Consider the following 19,741-nt stretch of genomic DNA (forward strand, 5'->3'; position numbering starts at 1 on the left):
GGGTTAACAACAGCTTAATACAAAATATTCACTTATTATTAAATACAAAAACATAGCCAATTATAGTCTACTACGGTTTACTAAATAGTAGGAACAGTTTAGAATTTCTTATAAAATCAATGATTTAAAAAAACTTAATACTACATTGATGTGTACTTTGGAAAGTAGTTTGGAATGAAAATAAGGGACAAGACGGGCAGGAAGTTCATCTGATGGTAATTTATACGCCCTGCCCATTATAATGCAGTGCCGCTCTGGATTATTGAAAACCCTAAAAATTCTGAGCGGCAATACAACTGCGCTCGTTGTTGTCTGATGTCTCATGTGCCCAGCAATTTCATTAGCTACGGCGCCCTTCAGACCGAATCAAAGTAATGCTTACATAACCTATCCGGTGCAAAGGAGCCTCCCACTGGTAATGGCCTGTAGGTATTTTTTAATTACATATAGAACATTTTATTATATTTATTGTTTGGAAAGTATTTAAAGAAGAAGGTTAAACTTAAGGTACCATTTAAAGTATTTAATTGGTACCTTAAGTTTATAATAATAGTTATGTTTATTAAAACTACATTCAATTAAGCCTTTTCTTAAATTAGAGCCTTTGGTTTTAACTATTGCTTAATAAAAATGTTAAATGATACCACTTTAATTGATATTCATTCAATGAGCTCATTGAACTAAAGGTCACCAAATAAAACATACAATGGGATTATTTTACGATTATATTCATTGAAACAGTAGGTCTAATATTATTCATACATATTATTAAAACAAATTGTTGATGCAAAATAACAGGAAGTCCTTGAAAATAGTTCAATTGACTTCGAGGAAAATTTTGGGTAATTTATCTTAAAGAACTTAAATATCTTAAAGACAATTTTTAAAACCAACTTTTTTTTCATTTTAATAATTACAGAAACGTGTTTCAATTTCAAATATTTTTATTCAAAATAGGATATAAAATCCTGAGGTATTTTCAACACACTTGCGAGGGAAAAACAAACATGTATTGCATAAATCATAGTTATTAAATATGAAAATTATGGGAAATGGTGTGCAAGTTTTATTCCTACTTCCTACTTCAAAACTATAATTTTAGTTAATATAATATATATATTTTATAACAAATTATATATAAATATTAATTATAATATAATAAATAATAATAGATAAATAAATAATGTTTTTTCGTCTTAAAAAGGAGCATTTTTTTATTCTTAAAATGTAAGTAGATTTTCAGAACTTCAAATATTTTTATTCAATAATAAATATGAAATCACTTTTTGAGAGTCAAAAACTACCAATTCGGAAAAGTATACCTGAGAAGAACGGGTACAAGTTACTAAATATTGGCTACACTGTTGTTCGCGCAATTCAACATCTCTTATTTTAGGATTTTGTCTGTGGCATCGTGGTCTCCAAATGAATAGACTAGAATAGAATAATGTCGTTTAAAATATTTTCAAGTTTTTAATACTACTGGACCTAATAGCTGCTGGCTCAAAATAACTTCTCCATCGTAATCGGATGTAGTGGGCCACCAAGAGGGTTACTGTAAGCAAAGGGGCGTCTTCGGATTTGTTACGGTCGAACCAACCATCTATAGATCGGCGGAGAGCATAAAATATGGATATACTTGTAGGGTTATTAGTAATTAGGAGTTTTTCCGTTAGGGGTATTTGCGATAATTTTCACCTTCATATGCATCTTGCAAAAGAGAAATATTTGAGTTATCAAGTATATTAGCTTTTTTTTAAAATTAGTCAATATTGCAACATCAAAATTTTATTAAAAAAAAGTATCAATGTATACCTAATTTTTTCTTATGACTTATAAAAACAATTGAGCACTGGTGACTTATCAATATAAAAACAACAATTATCGGTCCAAATTTAAAAATGCGCGACTAAAACCATATTATTTAAAAACCAAAACCAAGTTATGAAACTTGGCTTGCAGATTATTTTAAAACATGCCCCAAAAATTTTCCTAAGCTGTAGAATGCTCGGTAAAGATGTGGTTGTCGAAAATTTTTTTGTACCTTTTCGAAGACGTACCTTTTGGCTACAAGGCAAAATAGATATTGCACAAAGAAGGCGTGGGAAATTTAATTCTTCATCCACAACAGGTACAGACAGATATATATCGTTGGAAAGGAAAATGAGAGAAGCTCAAAAGAGTTTGGGTTTCTAGATGGTCGGGATAAAAAAATATTCAGGTTCAAATAAAGGCAGTAGATCTGTATCTATCTTTCTCTGTAGAAACAATATATTCTTACATCTCAATATATTCTTGATAATGTAATGTATGTTCATAGGCACATAAGTGAATTTGCTAGAAACTGTCTTAACCATAATGTTAACACTAGGAACAGACATAAACTTATAATGCCTAGTACTCGGCTAAGTCGAGTTGGTAAGTATTTAAGGGGCGATGTATATTCTGTTACAACAAGATCCCAGAGAATGTTCAAAACAAAAATATTACGATATTCAAAAGAATTGTTAAAAAACATTTGTGTGGTAAAGGTTACAACAACATAAATGACTTTCTTAATGATAATACAGATTGGGAATGAAGCGACCACCCTCAGGCCATAAATAATCAGTTTAATTGCACTTATTACTTTGTAAATATATTTTTTTATGAAAAAAAAGCCCGCTGAGTTTGTTGCGCCCATTCTTCTCATGTCTGAGGCATTCGTTTTGGAATGGGTGGAAGTTTTTGACTTTCTATAAGTGATGTCACATCTTATTTTAAATATTTAAATTTGAATCGATTTTAGAAAGCTTCCGATTGATATCACTCTAGCTGCTAAAGTATTTTGGGTTGACATTGACATGGTTGAACACGTAATCAACATAAATAGAATAATTCGTCGCGACCCGACCTTCGAAAACGATGCCCGCGATGGCGGCGAAGTGTATATGTGTAATTCAATCATACGTACCGACATAAGTTGCCAGGGGCTAGGGGCCCTAGGTCACAGTATATAAATATTTCAGCTAAAGGAGTGGGAGGCTCCTTTGCACAGGATGCCGGCTAGATTATAAGTACACAAGCGCGCCTAATTCTGCCGTGAAGCAGTAATGTTTAAGCATTACTGTGTTTCGGACTGAAGGGCACCGTATCTAGTGAAATTACTAGGCAAATGAGACTTAACATCTTATGTCTCACGGTGACGAGCGCAATTATTGTGCCGCTCAGAATTTTTTTATTTTTGAAGAATCCTGAGCGGCACTGCATTGTAATGGGCAGGGCGTATTAATTACCATCAGATGAACGTCCTGCTCGTCTCGTCCCTTAGTCATAAAAAAAGCAATATGGAAACTACGTTCAAAATAATGTTAGATATAACGCACACATAAGCAGGTGTCATGCATGTGTTAACGCGGCACGCACAGGGCTTGTATTGGCGTGTTATTGGCCTTGTTTGTGTGCGTACGTCGTTTCGAGCGTTTGTGCGTGTTTATTTACTGCTTGAGCGTATATTATATATATTATACTGTGCCTAGGTGTCCGTATCGGTGGGGCTTCATGATAACTTTGGGATTTTATTTTTGTGTATACAGTATACATGTATACAGTTTTGGGTAGATAATTAGATACCGAGTATTATTGGTATCGACAAGGTAATATTACGACCCAGCGGCAACATAACCAAATATCAAAAACATATAAAATGAACATTTTTTACGCGCTTTTTATTAGCTTCAAACATTTCAATCAAATCAATTCAATTCTAACATGTATGTTTGTTTGTAACTGATTCATTTGGGCGCGATTTTGACTTCGTTCAAACTTCGTAGCTTTATCGAGGACCGTTGACAATACATTAATTTGATATAACTATTCTATTTTTCAACATGCAAAATAAGATTTTTGTTAAATTATATAATTTTCATCTATAGTCGATAAGGCAGGAATTGATGTAAATTTTAACTCCCTTATTCATAATAGTCTGCTAACTTAAAGCATTGCTAATTCTCACTCTGTCTTCTTCTATTGACCTAAGTCAGAATGAGAAAAAACACTCCTTAGCGACTGTTTAAAGTTAGCGGACTATTATGAATAAGAGGGTAAATATCAACCATCTTTAACCGATTTATCTTTTATTAGGAAATTTTCGAATACCAAAGAGAATTTTGTGCTTTTTAGTGTGTTTTTAGTTTTTTTTAACTATTATATATTTTATTAAATTTTCGTTTAAAAGATGAAGCAGGTTGTTGGAAAATATCTAAACCTGCTTTTTCAAATACGTTGTTGACTAATCTATTTATTGGTGCGGCCTTGCCAAGGTTACTTCTAGCAAATCGTTGTATATAAGTTTTCTTCTATTTTATGTGGCTTCTAGCATTTGTACCGCTAATGCGACTTTATTAAAAAAAATTAATTATCGTTAATTCATTTATAATTTTATGTAAAAAAGAAATTATTAAATCTATACGAATCGATAGTGAGAGAGATTTATATAATGTTTGTTGATCGTAGAAACTTTAAGCAATTGCCCTTCAAAGATAATGTTTTTTTTTCGAGAGGAGGAAAATACATTTACGTATTGAAGAATGTCGGGCTCCCCCTACCGACTTAAAACCTCGTCTGTGCTGATAGCCCTAAAGGCTTTTGCAGTGAAGCCGGGCGGGGTCCTTGGAGGCCGAATAGATAATGTACTGAAGATTATCTTTGTAGGCCAATTGCCGCAAATAAGTTTTTTGCACTCTTTCCATATTGTCTTTATGAAATGGATACTGAGGATTTCATGCAACAGCGGAATATTCAATATATGATGTGTAACGTTATATAGTATACAGTCTAGATATGCGTTAGTCTTAGTATCATGTAAGTGATTCACAGAGTAGTTATAAGGTTTGTCACAGGCGTGTGCTCCGCGTCATTACAAATCGTAAGAAAAGATAAGGCTCGTTCTAAACAAACATATTAAGAATATTTTTGTGAACCAGCAAACACAAAGCCTTTATTTATTTATTTGTATGGATCCAACAGTTGTACATATTAACTTACATCTTACACATGCCTTATATCTAAACATTTGTATGTACTACCAATTATAGGAGAACACATCAGTCCATAAAAATACTTGACTATCATTTGCATTTAAGGTAACTAAAAAAAGTATCTTAAAAATAAGTTGTATAATAAGTATTAGTTGGAATAATATGGCTTTCTGAACAAGAACAAATGTTGAATATAATAAAAAGTTAAACACTAATTTATTAGCCAGAGAATCGCTACATTTTTTCAAAAAAAGTGGGAGCCTCTCACACACTATAAAGCCTTGGTATATATTATAAATATTCACTACTAAAGGTGACCTTACAAACTCTCAAAGAATTTTCAGAATTGGTTCACCCAGTCGAAAGTACTGAGGTGACAAACATAAAAAAATACAGTCAAATTGAGACCCTCCTCCCTTTTTTCAAGTCGGTTTAAAATAGCTACATATGTCAAGGTCTAGATTCCGTACCTACTGCATTTATACATAGGTATAATTTTATAACAACGAGACAATTCAACGTTCGACATGACCTTCGTAATAGAATGTTAATATTTTATTTTTTGGTGACCTAAAATACTCGCTGACAATATTTACATTTGAATACTATCGAAGAAGCATTTAGAATGAGCTCTGATAATTTCATAGTCCAAAATTAGATTTCCTTAGGGCTTTACTAAACAAAAAGTTGCGTTAAGTCTCAAAGGTTGGTCAATGTTATTTTATGAGCTTATTCGGTATTGGGGATTTTGGATAAAAAGATCATCAAACATTTGCGAAACATTTCAAAGAAAGACAGATGCTGTGTGGTCTGTACTACTTCCATTTTAAAAACTCAAGTATCTGGACAATTTGGAGATAAATTTCTTTCATCAATCACTTTTGTTTTTAATGCTTGAAAATGGCTATGATAAAAATATAATTTTACGCAAATATTTGAAATAAATTTTTAACCTTAAACTTAGATTTTGGCAAATATTTCTTGCTAAAATGATATCGAATGGTATTTTTTTTTTTCAATTTTATAGTTTTATAATACACAATTATTTGTCGTTCGTTTATGAACAGCCTTATATCCCATCAAGGTCTTACAACGAGGCAGGTCATAGCTTATTGAAAACAGGAGTCAGTGTGATTCTAGACGTGAAATATCGTGATCCTTAGCACTCAATTAATTTTAAGACAACTTAAAATATATTCACTTTGGAGAAAAGTAAGTATCAGTGAAATATTCTTACGATATATTTTTTTTTTTTGCAAAAATAACTAAGAACAGTTTCTATAAAATACTTTGCAAAACAAACTGCATTATGCGAAATGAAATGCTATAAATTAAAAAATATTTACTTGCCAGTTTTATTAATAAATACAAGAATATTAAACTTAAATATAATTTAATATGGTAACTTAAACACGGAAGGAAATATTCATGAAAATTCTTTTAATAACCATTTTTTTTTTCAGTATATAATATAACCTTTAATTCAGAATAGATATTTGACTAAAAGCAAAAAATACTAATTTTTTTACATGCTTTTTATTAGCTTTGTAACTTGTATGTATGTTTGTTTGTAACCGAGTAAGTTGGGCGTGATTTTGACCCACTTTAAACGGCCAGATTTCGTTCAAACTTCGTAGATTTGTCCAGGACCGATGACAATAAATTAATTTGATAAAATTATTCAATTTTAAATTAGATTTTAGTTATTTTTTAAAATTTTCATCTATCGGCTATAAGGCAGGAATAAAAATGATTTTAAATTTCAAAATAAATTTTCTATTTTAGTTTGGTTTTCTATTTATAGTGTTTTTTTAGTTTTTTTAACTACTTTTTATTAAGTCCTCATTAACTTTGAAAAGCATTTATTGTATTGATTAAATAAAATAGTAAAAATATTATTAAGATAATAAGTTATTAGCGGATACTCTGTGATATTGATATTTTTGATTATTTATTGCATTTCCTTGGTTGCTATGGCGCTGGTAATTCCATAGCATATAATTTTTTTACACTAACGTCAAAAAGATTTGTCTATGGGTATGTTCCGATATGCACTGCGAGCACTGCACAGTGCTATCACTGTAGAAAAATTCGTTCCGTTATGGACTGCCAGTATACTGCCGCAGTACCCTAGGGAAATATATGACGTCATAAATCGCCGCCATATTCTACTGTGAGCACTGGCGTTTTCGAGGTAAGGTACTCGCAGTACTTTGATCACGTGATCAGTCAAAACCACTCGAGTGCCTAAGATTTTATAAACAATACCTACAGTTTAATCCCGTATATTTTTAATTCGACAGTACTCCAACAGCAGCTATTTTTATGAACTAGAAAAGTTTAATACACTCATTTCAATGCTGCGTCAAAAAATGCGGTCGACAGTATACGGGATTGCGTTCCGTTTTAAACAATAATCAATATAACTGGCTATAAATGAACGGCTTCACAGTATGCATCACACTGTAAAGTGGTCTCAGTGCATATCGGAACATACCCTAAATCATGTTTATAGTTTGTGATTGACAGCTTACGACGTGTCTATCAATATCGTTTAGAATGACAATAGAGTAGCTATCTTCTCCTATCTCTCTTTATCTCCGTTAGTGATGTTCTTCTCTCTTGCACGCTTTGTTTGTCTGTACGCTAGTATATTCGAAGTCTTTTTTTATGGAAAAGAAGGACAGACGAGCATACGGATCACCTGGTGTTAAGTGATCACCGCTGCCCACATTAACTTGCAACACCAGAGGAATCACAGGAGCGTTTCCGGCCTTTATATAATTATGTTTCGATCTGAAGAGCGCCGTTATGATGTTAAGTCTCATTTGCCCAGTAATTTCGCTATATACAGGGTGGCCCACCCAAACCGGTCAGTATGGGGATTTCAGAATATATAAGAGATGGAAGAATATCTTCTAAGGAACCACGATATAGATTTTAGAGAAAACAAACTCTGCATTCATAGATTTTAAAAAAAAAAACATACACGACTCGGGAATCGAACCCGGTCATTTTGGAAAAAAATAAATTTTTGTTTTATGACCATATTGATAGTGTAGGTTGTAAGGAGTGATTGTTGCTATAAAACCTTGTGTCTTAAATTAAAAGAAATTGCTTTATTTGATATTGTTTCATGTAAGTTGTCGGTTTTACTCGTTAAATAAATGTAGGCAATAACCAATCGTCATGTTGTCTGGGTATACCAGTAAAAAGATTTTATTTTGCTGTTATTTGAAAATGGAATGTGAACTTCTAAGATTGCCGTATTTCAATTAAAAAAAATTAATGCTTCATGCCTGCGTACCAGTAAAAATATGTTTTTTGTTGTTATTTGAAAATGGAACGTGAACTTCTGGATTACCAAATTTCAATTAAAAAGAAAACGAATCTACCTACAATCTATTTACATAAGTTTTTTTCTTTGTGCTGTGTTGTTTATTTCTGTGTTATTTCTAAATATGCCATTGACAAACGGTGAGAACTTAGATTTATTAGAAGCTTACTTTCAAAATGACAGAAATTGCACCCGTGCACTAGATTGGTATCGTATGAAATATCGATCACGGATTTTACCAACTCGCAAGATATTTCCGAAAATAGTTAACAATTTAAATAATTATGGAAGCTTCAAGAAACTTAAACAGAGAAGTCCACTAAGTTATGACACTGACATGGAAATAAATGTTTTAACGTATTTCGAAGCTTCACCAGATGCCTCCACTCGTGATGTAGAACGTGATATCCCTGACGTTTCACGTACCACTATTCAATGAATCCTAAATTCAAGTGCTATCGAAATGGACGTTTGGTTCAGGCCTTACATGCAGGTGATGACGGCAGACGACTTGAATTTTGTCACTGGTTAAAAGAGCAGATACATTTAGACAGAATTTTTTTAAAGTACGTATCTAATATTTATTTTGTAAAAAACTGAAATAAGTCGTAAACTAAGATAATGCATTGAGGTCAAACCTCTGTGATTTTTGCAATGTATCTTATTTGTTCACAATTTGTAAAATATGCATTTTGATAAATTAAAAAAAAAATCTGATGAGACACAATTTTCCAATAACGGGATGTACAACCGCAAAAATCATCACTATTGGTCCTTGTCAAAACCCCTTACGAGTGCATGAAGTACGACGTCAAGTTAGATTTTCATTAAACTGCTGGGTTGAACTTCTTCACAATAAAGTTATGTTCTTTAAAATCTATGATGGACGTTTGGATAGATTCAAGTACATCGAAATATTAGAAGATGTTTTAGATGTCACGAGAGAATTGTCGGTAGAAGAAAGAGAATGAGTGTATTTTCAACAGGATGGAGCACCGGCACACAATAGTCGGATCGCCATAGATTTTTTAAATAATCATTTCCAACAAAAATGGATTGGAACAACCGGACCTATCAAATGGCCCGCGAGGTCACCCGACTTAACCCCACTAGATTATTTCTTGTGGGGTTACGTTAAAGATGACGTATACAAAACTAGCTACGACACCACTGAATATCTAAAAATATCCACAGAGAGTATTTTAACCCACAAATTCACAACTTCAAAGTACAATACTGCTGGTGTTTTAAATAAGCTAGAATGGATTGAGCTAGCGTTGTCTGAAATAGAAGTAGATATAAGTATCATTTATCTTACTGAAACTTTTATAAAAAGGGGAGAAGAATCTAATGCAAAATTATGATGTCGTTTCGACGTTTTGTAGATTGAATGAAAGACGAGGAGGTATTTGTATTTTATTGGAGAAATCTCTAGATTATAAGATTCTCGATCAGTGTACTGAATACTCAACCGAAAAAATATTTAAATGTTGTGCTGTTGAAGTAAGAGCGATAAACTGCTACATTGTTGGTATATACAGGACACCAAACTCAAATATTACTTTATTTTTTGAAAAATTAGGTCTACTTCTCCATAAATTAACCATAAAAAATAATAAAAAGATTATATTAGCCGGAGACTTTTACATTGATATATTAAAAGAACATCAGATATCAAAATTATTTCAAAATCTATTAAGTAATTTCAATATTAATATAAATATAACGGAACCAACTCGACAACAAGCATGCCTAGATATAATACCGACCAATATTCCTGCAGAATGAATCATGCCAACGTAAGTTTACCGAAAATATTTATAAATAAACCGAAAAATTGGTCTATAAAAATTAGGGATTATTGTCAAGAGAATATACATAAATTTAATATGTACTTACAATCTCTAAATTGGATCGATGTAATAAATGAGTCAAATGCCAATACAGCCTTCAAAAATTTTCATGATTATTTCTGCCTGTTGTACAATCTTTGCTTTCCCATATATAATAAGAAAATGTCCAGGTATGTTGGCAATACTAAATGGATATCAAAAGGTATTAAGGTAGCTTGTATTAAGAAAAGACAGTTGAGATTTAATCACTACAAATCAAAGTCTCGTGAAAGTAAGATAAAGTTAATAAAATATAGCAAAATATTACGGTCTTGTATTGACTGCTCTAAGAGACACCTAATTAATCAATATATACAAAACTCAAAAAATAAAATTAAAGCTACATGGAATATAATAAAGAAAAAAGGTAGTCACAATAATATGATAGCTAAATATTGTATTGACCTAATTCATTATAACGACGTTGATATAACAAATCCATTAGACATTGCAAAAACATTTAATAATTCCTTTATTGATTTGACTAAAAATTGTAATCATAATTGGAATAATCAATATAAATACAAAATAAATTCAATCAATAATAGAATATTTCTCTCTCCATGTTCCGAAAACGAAGTAATAAAGATAATAAATTCTCTTAAATATACAAAGGCAACAGGTTATGATTCCATATCTACACATATACTCAAACACTGCAAGCCCAATATCTCTCATATATTGACTGAATTAATATATCCTTTTCACAGGGTGTCTTTCCAGAAAGCTTAAAGTTATCTGTTATTAAGCCTTTACTCAAAAAGGGTACTAAAACCGATATCAATAATTATCGCCCAATTACTCTTGTATCTATTTTCTCAAAGATAATGGAAAAAGCAATGTATGTTAGAATAATGCATTTTCTAAATAAACATAATATTATGAAAAAAGAACATACTGGATTTCAAGCTAACAAATCAACTACTTTGGCTGCTTATTACTTAATAGAAGAAATAACTACATGTATTAACAAGAAAGTACCTGTTATATCAACCTTTTATGATATATCAAAAGCATTCGATTTTGTTGATCATCATATCTTAATATTAAAATGTGAAAAATATGGTATAAGAGGCCCTGCTCTAAAATGGATTGAAAGTTATTTAGCCGATAGACAACAAATTGTAGAAATAAATAAAATAAATGAGAAACTGGAGATGACTATATACAAGTCACCCTATTTAATTAGTAAATTTGAAGTTCCTCAAGGAAGTCTTATGGGACCCTTACTGTTTTTAATTTATTTTAATGATTTACCCGATGTGGTTGACTATAACTGTGTATTATTTGCAGATGACATATCCATAATTATTCCTGATGAGCATAAAGCGATAAATAATTATAATGTGAATATTAATAAAAATTTAGGAACTATATTGGCATGGTTCAATGAGAATAATTTATTCGCTAATATGACAAAAACTAAATATATACAATTTTCTAATTATAAAACAATACATAAATCTCTAAATATAACACACAGTGACCAAACAATTAAAGAAACAAACACAATAAAATTTTTAGGCATTATATTAGATTGCAATTGTAACTGGAAAGCTCAATGTGATACAGTGGCAGGCAAAATAAATAAGTTCGTTTTCGCTTTAAGAAGGCTCAGACGAACTGTATCCTTTAATGCTGCACTTACTGCATACCACGGTTATATTGCGTCAGTTTTACGGTACGGGTTAATACTATGGGGAAACTCCACTAATATTTCAAATGTTTTTCTGGCACAAAAAAAAAATGTATAAGAGCTTTATGCAATGTCAGTCCTCTAGAATCGTGTAGACCATTATTCAAAAAGCACCGTCTGTTAACGCTTACTGGTCTACATATATTTGAAATTTGTATGTTCATTAAAAAACATGGTGAACTTTTTAAACCAGCAAAGGACTATTCCATATTAGGATTAAGAGATCCAACTCGCCTTCTGATGCCGTACTGTAGAACAGCGCTTCATCAAAATAACGCAAATGTTATGTGTATTAGGGTATTTAACCACCTTCCAAAGAATATTAGAGAGATGCCTAAAACATTAATGTATAAAAAATTAAAATTCTGGTTAATAGATAAATGCTTTTATAGTTTAAAAGAATTCTTTAGCCAAAAATAATAGTATTCAAATGTAATTTTTTGAGAGGTAGTAAGAGGTAAAGAGGCAAACTAATGTTTATTTTATATTATATTATTGAATTAAAAGCTATGTAATGTGTATTAATGATTCATAAGTATAAATTAAATATAATATTCCAATATTGACAATCAAATATTTGTATGCCGATATATTGGCGAATTGTGCTGTACACCAATTAATTGTTAACAACTATGTTACCACGATTCATACAAATAAATCATTTCATTTCAATACGCCATAACAAAATCATAGCCTAAACGAGTTAACTATTGCATTCAAGAAAATGATTGACATTTTGAACATTTACTAAAATAACTAAAATTATATTTAAAAAAGCAATTTCTTTTAATTTAAGACACAAGGTTTTATAGCAACAATCACTCCTTATAACCTACACTATCAATATGGCAATAAAACAAAAATGTCTTTTTTTTCCAAAATGACCGGGTTCGATTCCCGAGTCGTTATTGTAGTGCCGCTCAGAATTTTTAGGTTTTCATTGTAATGGTCAGAGCGTATCAATTACCATCAGCTAAATGTCCTACTCGTCTCATCCCTTATTGTCATAGTAAGTTACACTTTTATTCAATAAATAATTGATAAAAAATACAAATTGAGCTGACTATAACAAATAAAGCTGTTAACTTCTATTCATTTAATATAAAATTATGTAGTATATAATTTATTAAAAACTAAAAATTATATTTATAAAATTACTTCACACATACAATCCTTGGGAATTCTATAGAATACTTAAAGTATGTACCGCATAAAATGTCAGGTATTTTATGCATTCCCTGGGTCTTGTAAAAAATACCTGAATTATTCACATAGCCGGTAACATATAAACAAGTTTTATACAATTAAGGTTTCATGGTCAGTTTGTATTTAGCTTATAATTGTTTGTTTAAATTTACTGAATTTAACCACTTTTTAATTGGATTTAACCGCGTGAATTTTAATAATTATATTTAGATATTCAGATTCATTAGGAATATTAATGTACGCTAGGTGGGTATAGGTCACATCTCTTAGTTTATTCAGTAATACTAGCTGACCCGACAGACGTTTTTTTTATGAAAATAAGGGACGAGACGAGCAGGACGTTCATCTGATAGTAATTGATACTGCCTAATACAATGCTTTGCCGCTCAGGATTAAAAACCCTAAAATTTCTCAGGGGCACTACAACTGCGCTCGTCACCTTGAGACATAAAATGTTAAGTCTCATTAATTTCACTAGCAACGGCGCCCTTCAGACCGAAACGCAGTAATGCTTACACATTACTGCTTCACGGCAAAAATAGGCGCCGTTGTGGTTGTTAGTTGTAGACATTGTTCTGTACATAAATAAAACACTATTTTTCAAAGTGAAACTTTTATTACATTGCATCGTCTCAAACTTTTTCGTCTGTGTGTTGCATGTCGCGTGACGGTCGGGCGGCGCCTATAGTTCGCAGTAGCTGACCGTGTAGTGTATAGACTCATTTGTGCCAGTTATCTACGCTATTTTGTATGTTTTTATTATTTCTCATTATCATTCCAATTTTCCAAGTATAAAATTAAGATTGATAAAGCGTTTTTTATACCCTTAATGGAATATTATTCCAAAAATTTTTAGTTAAATGTCTATAATGTGGAAAAACGTTTCATTTTTACCATGGTTTCATAAAATCACACAATCCTTTTTTTATATGCTTCCTGCTGTCGTAATGAAATTGTTTCACAGCAAACTGTCAAACCGTGCGTCAATAAATTCTCTCATAGAAAATATATCCATAGAAAACAAATATTAGAAATAAAAATAATTTTGGGTCCTAAATCGAAATAAAAACTATCTTATCTATCAAGTTGGACTAAATTACACCCCATTAAGTAATCTCCATTAAAATCCGTTCATTAGTTTAGGAGTTCACTGGAAACAAACAACAAAAACACTGGATTTATATATATATAAAGATAGTCAAATATACTAAGATTTATTTCATCCATAATGCATTTTAATATTGATTAACACACAAATAAAACTGAAAACAAAATTTTATGAACAATGCGACCTCTCACGTTCCGTGCGAGCGCTCATTCCAACTGAGCCAACCGTTCGAGTGCCGTATCGTTTATAAAATCTTGTATGCTTTGTTCAACTCTCAGGTTGTGGCTTCATCTACAGGATCTACTTTACGGCTGAAAACCTGCTGAACCCCAATATTTGCATATTAGGAAATTGACTTGAGATGTCGCTCTTGTAAATCATGATTGAATAATGACATCTAAAAAAATCCGATATTATGTTTATATCTCTTATCAAATTCAAATTCAAATATTTTTATTCAAAATAGGATTTAAAATCACTTATTGAACGTCAAAAACTACCACCCATTCAAAAGAGACTGCGGGCTTTTTTTTATTATAAAATATGGATTACAATGTGATATCGTACAATAAACATTTATAATTAAAGAGCCTCAGGGTGTTCGCTTTATTCCCAGTCCGTGGTGTCATTAATAAAATCGTATCATCTGAGTCATATTACTATTTTATGACATTAAAATCTTAAACGTCGGCGAAACTGCGAGGCAGAGCTAGTGCGATAAGAGACGTACAAAAACTAACCAAAGTACAAGGTACTATCTGTCTGTAAGTAAAATGCAAGCCGCTCACCTTCACGATAACATTGGACAAAATTCAACGTTTATTGTACCACTGAGTAGGAATGGATACTCACGTATTAAATTGTACTTTACCAGTGGGAGGCTCCTGTGCACAGGATGCCGGCTAGTTTATGGGTACCACAACGGCGCCTATTTCTGCCGTGAAGCAGTAATGTGTAAGCATTACTGTGTTTCGCTCTGAAGGGCGCCGTAGCTAGTGAAATTACTGGGCAAATGAGACTTAATATCTTCTGTCTCGAGGTGACGAGCGCAGTTGTAGTGCTGCTCAGAAGTTTTGGGGTTTTTCAAGAATCCTGAGCGGCACTGCATTGTAATGAGCAGGGCGCATCAATTACCATCAGCTGACCGTCCTGCTCGTCTCGTCCCTTATTTTCATCAAAAAAAACTATTATTTTTTTTCCTTTTTTATTGTTCACAATAAAAAAGATTACAGAGAAAATACATATAAAATCACTCACAAGAAACCATGTAAGATTTATCCGTGGCAACGAGATCTCTCTTAATTATTTACAGTATTATGTTGATATCTTATACAAATTATATTAACACACCTAATAAACCACATAATTACATTAAAAATTGTTTGGTAAATATATACTTTGACTTTTCCAAACCATTTACAGTATGTCTGGCAATAAATACTCTCATTGCTGCCTACCATATGCATTGTTACATTAAGGTAATATTTATGTTTTTAGGTAGTACAGACTACGAAGGTATGGTATTGACAGCAAAATTGAAAGAAATTAACATCTTGACTGTTGCTTCTCAATATATTCTTGATAATGTTATATAGGTACATAGGCACATAAGTGAATTTGCTAGAAAATGTCGTAACCATAATGTTAACACCAGGAAGAGACATAAACTTATAATGCCTACTACTCGGCTAAGTCGAGTTATTGAGAGTTTTGCGGGGCGATATATTATTTTTTTTACAACAAGATCCCAGAAAATGTTTAAAATAAATGTAATATGAAATTATTTTTTTTTTTAAAACGTTTGTGTAGTAAAGTTTACTATAATATTGCATAATTTAGTAAATATTGTATAATATGTAGATGAACTTGAATTGTTTTGTTATTCAGTAGATTTCTCGTGACAGGTATCGTCATGCTCGCTTAAATGCCTCTGCTTGTGGCGGCGACGTAGGGCGGGTCGTTCCCTTCCCTAAAATATGGTCGAGGGAGGCGATGGCTGGTCCATGCGTCATGCTCGTGAACGAACGCCACTCGTGGTGGCTGGATGATCTTGTTACCGGGAGGTCTGCTTGATGTGTTTTTTATTATTATTATTTCCTTTAAAGTTAAAGTTATTATATATTTTATTTTATTAAATGCTCACATAATGCCTCTATTTATTTACGGTATGTGTGGATTGATGCACCTACTATACTCAATAACTCTTGTGTTTATAAGTATTAATTTACTTTTTTTGACTTACTCGTGTAAGCCTTTCAGTTTTTGACATTTGAGTATTTTTGTTGCGTCACTTTGCATATATTGTAATTGAAATGATTTGTAAAACAATTAAAATGTAAATCTTGCTACTTCTTCTCATTAGCTCAACCCTTTACGAAGTAGCGGTAAATTCAATAAGAAACAATATTTTTATTTTTTTTGACATTCATAAGTGTCATTTACGTAACCTACATTAATAAAGTGTTTTTGAATTTGAATTTGAATTAACATAAATGACTTTATCAATGATACCACAGCTGGACAATGGGACCGCCCTCAAGCTTTAAAATAATAAGTTTAATTGTAATTATTGTATACTACTTTGTAACCATATTTATTAGGGAAAAAAAGAAGCCCGCTGAGTTTGTTGCGCCCATTCTTCTCAGGTCTGAGGCATATTTTTTGGAATAGGTGGTAGGTTTTGACTTTCAATAAGTGATACATATTTTGAATAAAATTATTTGATTTCAAATTTGTATATAGGATTCTGGCAGAGTATTATGTATAGCTGGGTCTAACTAAACATCAGTATTAGATCTAGTTAATAATTCTTAAACATTGAATATAAAAAATATATTATACTCGTTGTAGTTACGTCACGAAGATCAAAAAAATTGTTTTTAGAATTTTTGTCTGTTTCTCTGTCTGTTTGTGACCGATTTACATGCAGTTTTCACTATTGGTTTCTTTCAAATCAATTCACAAACAAAAAAGTTACATTACCCACTTGTGGGCATACGTACCGCCATCCAAAAATGAAAGAGCTTGTATGAAAGGTTTAACGCTAGTAGAAGTCAAATTCAAACTATAATATTGTCGTTAAAAGTAGTTCTAACCACATTGTCTGTAAAATGTGGTACAAATTACTTTCCGTTTAAATTATTACCAGTAGTAGGCTCCTTTGCACAGGATGCCGCGACGGCTAGATTATGGTAACCAAAACGGCGCCTTTTTCTGCCGTGAAGCAGTGATGTGTAAGCATTACTGTGTTACGGTCTCAAGGGCGCCGTAGCTAGTGAATTGCTGGGCAAATGAGACTTAACATCTTATGTCTTAAGGTGACGTGTGCAATTGTAGTGCCACTCAGAATTTTTAGGTTTTTCAAGAATCCTGAGCGGCACTGCATTATAACCGGCAGGGCGAATCAATTACCATCAGCTGACGTCCTCCTAGTCTCGTCGTATTTGTCGTAAAAAAACTGTTAATGATTCTTTAGGACTTAGGTTATAAATAGCGCGAATGGCGTGGCTAATTATAGTTCGCAATCTATGCCTTACCCCTTTCGGTTAAAGGCTTGATTGTATGTTTTATATTGTAATTGAAATAATATGCTGAGATCTTTCATTCATTCATACACTCACACCTTGTTCCCGTTGGGGTAGGCAGAGACAATAGAATTCCACTTGCTTCTATCCTTACAAAAACCTCACGCGCTTCCTATCCATTCATTACACTTTTCATACATGCTCGCCGGTAGCGGGTGCACCGGACCTTTCCTTTTCTCAAAACGTCCCCAATTTGGTCGACGTATATTCTACGAGGTCTCCTGTGATCGACTTCCCCCACACACTTGCCTTGTATATTTGATGCGCCTTTTTTTTTTCACTCATTCACTCCACGTGTCCAAACCATTTCAGCATTCCTTCTGAAATCTACGTCAGATAATTAGGGGACGCTCGCATTTGCCACAGGCCTATCATAGTAATTGATCAGCTACCGTGCGCAATCCCTTATTCATCCCTAAGTCTTGGTCTCTTTTCAGTATGTTCCCATTCTGATCTTAGCAAAAATGCTTAGAATAAATAACCTTTCACGAAAAGCTCAGATTTAGCTGAGATTCATAATGTCGTATATTCGTCTAAGTCAAGTTCATAAGTCTTTCTTTGCCGGTGAATTTTTTTTTATTATAAATTGCGTTTTCACAACATTATCCCAGAAAATGTTAGAAAACCGTTTGTGTGGTCACTATGACATTGAACAACTTTCTAAGTTATACCACTTAACCACACTAAATCATAAATCAAAAATCGCGCATAATATAAAAGAAATAAAGTTGTAAGTTGTAACAATATTTATAAGCTTGGTATTACTAGGGCATGGCTTGTAGATAACCACAGAAGATAACGATTGAGTTCAAGTTCATTGATAACATTAACCTATATTAATACTCAAACGGAGCTTATGCAACGTATATATCTAGAACGGCTGGACCGATTTGGCTAATTATGGTCTTGAATTATTTGTGGAAGGTTTATAAGGTGAATAAATATGAAAATGCTCAGAATTAAATAAAAACAACAATTGTGTTTTTCCCTTGATGTGTCCCCGTCGTTCAGAAATGAAATTGAAAGAATAAGTAGTTTAAAATGACTAATTATTAACTAATTAGAATCTTTATATCTTTCTAACTTACTCAGGCGGTAAAATCAAACTTAATTTTAGCTAATTGTAGTTGGTAGATTAACTACAGTTGTTAAAGATTATTATTATTTTTTTTTATTTCATTAGGATTCAACATAATAACAAAATACATACCACTTAAAACTTTCACCTATCTACAATCAGCACTGGTCACACAACTGGTGAAACGGCAAATGTAATTTAACAAAGAACGTAACATTCTTCGTGAAAAGTGAGAAAATATTTCTATTTTTGTGAGCATGAATTAATTTTTAATTTACATAATATATACATTATATAAAAACATCTGAAATAAGTATCATAAGTTTTCTCATAATGTATATTGTTTAAACAGTAACCAATTCGTAGTTAATTCTAATATATAAAATTCTCGTGTCGTGGGGTTAAACTTTGAACTCCTACGAAACGGCTTGACCGATACTCATGAAATTTTGAGTGCATATTGGGTAGGTCTGAGAATCGGACAACATCTATTTTCATCCCCCTAAATGTTAAGGGTGGTCCACACGATTTTTTTTTTATTTTTTTTTTAAATTTGTTTGTTTATGAGCCAGCATTTAAAAATACATACAACTTCAAATTTTCACTCATCAACGATCAACATTTACTTTTGTATCGCAATTTTAATATCGGCAATACAACGATTGCTGGGTCAGCTAGTTTACTTATAAGATTTACTCTTAGATCATTTATACGTCCAGATACTGTGACAGCTGTGAAAGCGTCAGATGATGTGAGATTGACAGTTAGCCCTTATTTGAGCAATGCACGCACACTAATACATACTAATTGCGAGTGTAAGAG

The 19,741-nt window shown here is 32.1% G+C and overlaps 1 protein-coding gene across 1 annotated transcript in view; it reads left to right on the forward strand.

Annotated features, from left to right (window-relative positions):
- Window positions 1-6,114: 6,114 nt before the first annotated feature.
- LOC126979475 (uncharacterized) overlaps window positions 6,115-19,741 on the forward strand; it is a 28,477-nt gene continuing 14,850 nt past the window's right edge. Inside the window, exon 1 of the mRNA XM_050828800.1 lies at window positions 6,115-6,230. Coding sequence (XP_050684757.1) covers window position 6,230 — 1 coding nt within the window. The 5' untranslated portion in view covers window positions 6,115-6,229. The remainder of the gene's footprint in view (window positions 6,231-19,741) is intronic.

Source organism: Leptidea sinapis, chromosome 3 (assembly GCF_905404315.1).
Source record: "Leptidea sinapis chromosome 3, ilLepSina1.1, whole genome shotgun sequence".
Classification (NCBI taxonomy): Eukaryota; Metazoa; Arthropoda; class Insecta; order Lepidoptera; family Pieridae; genus Leptidea; species Leptidea sinapis.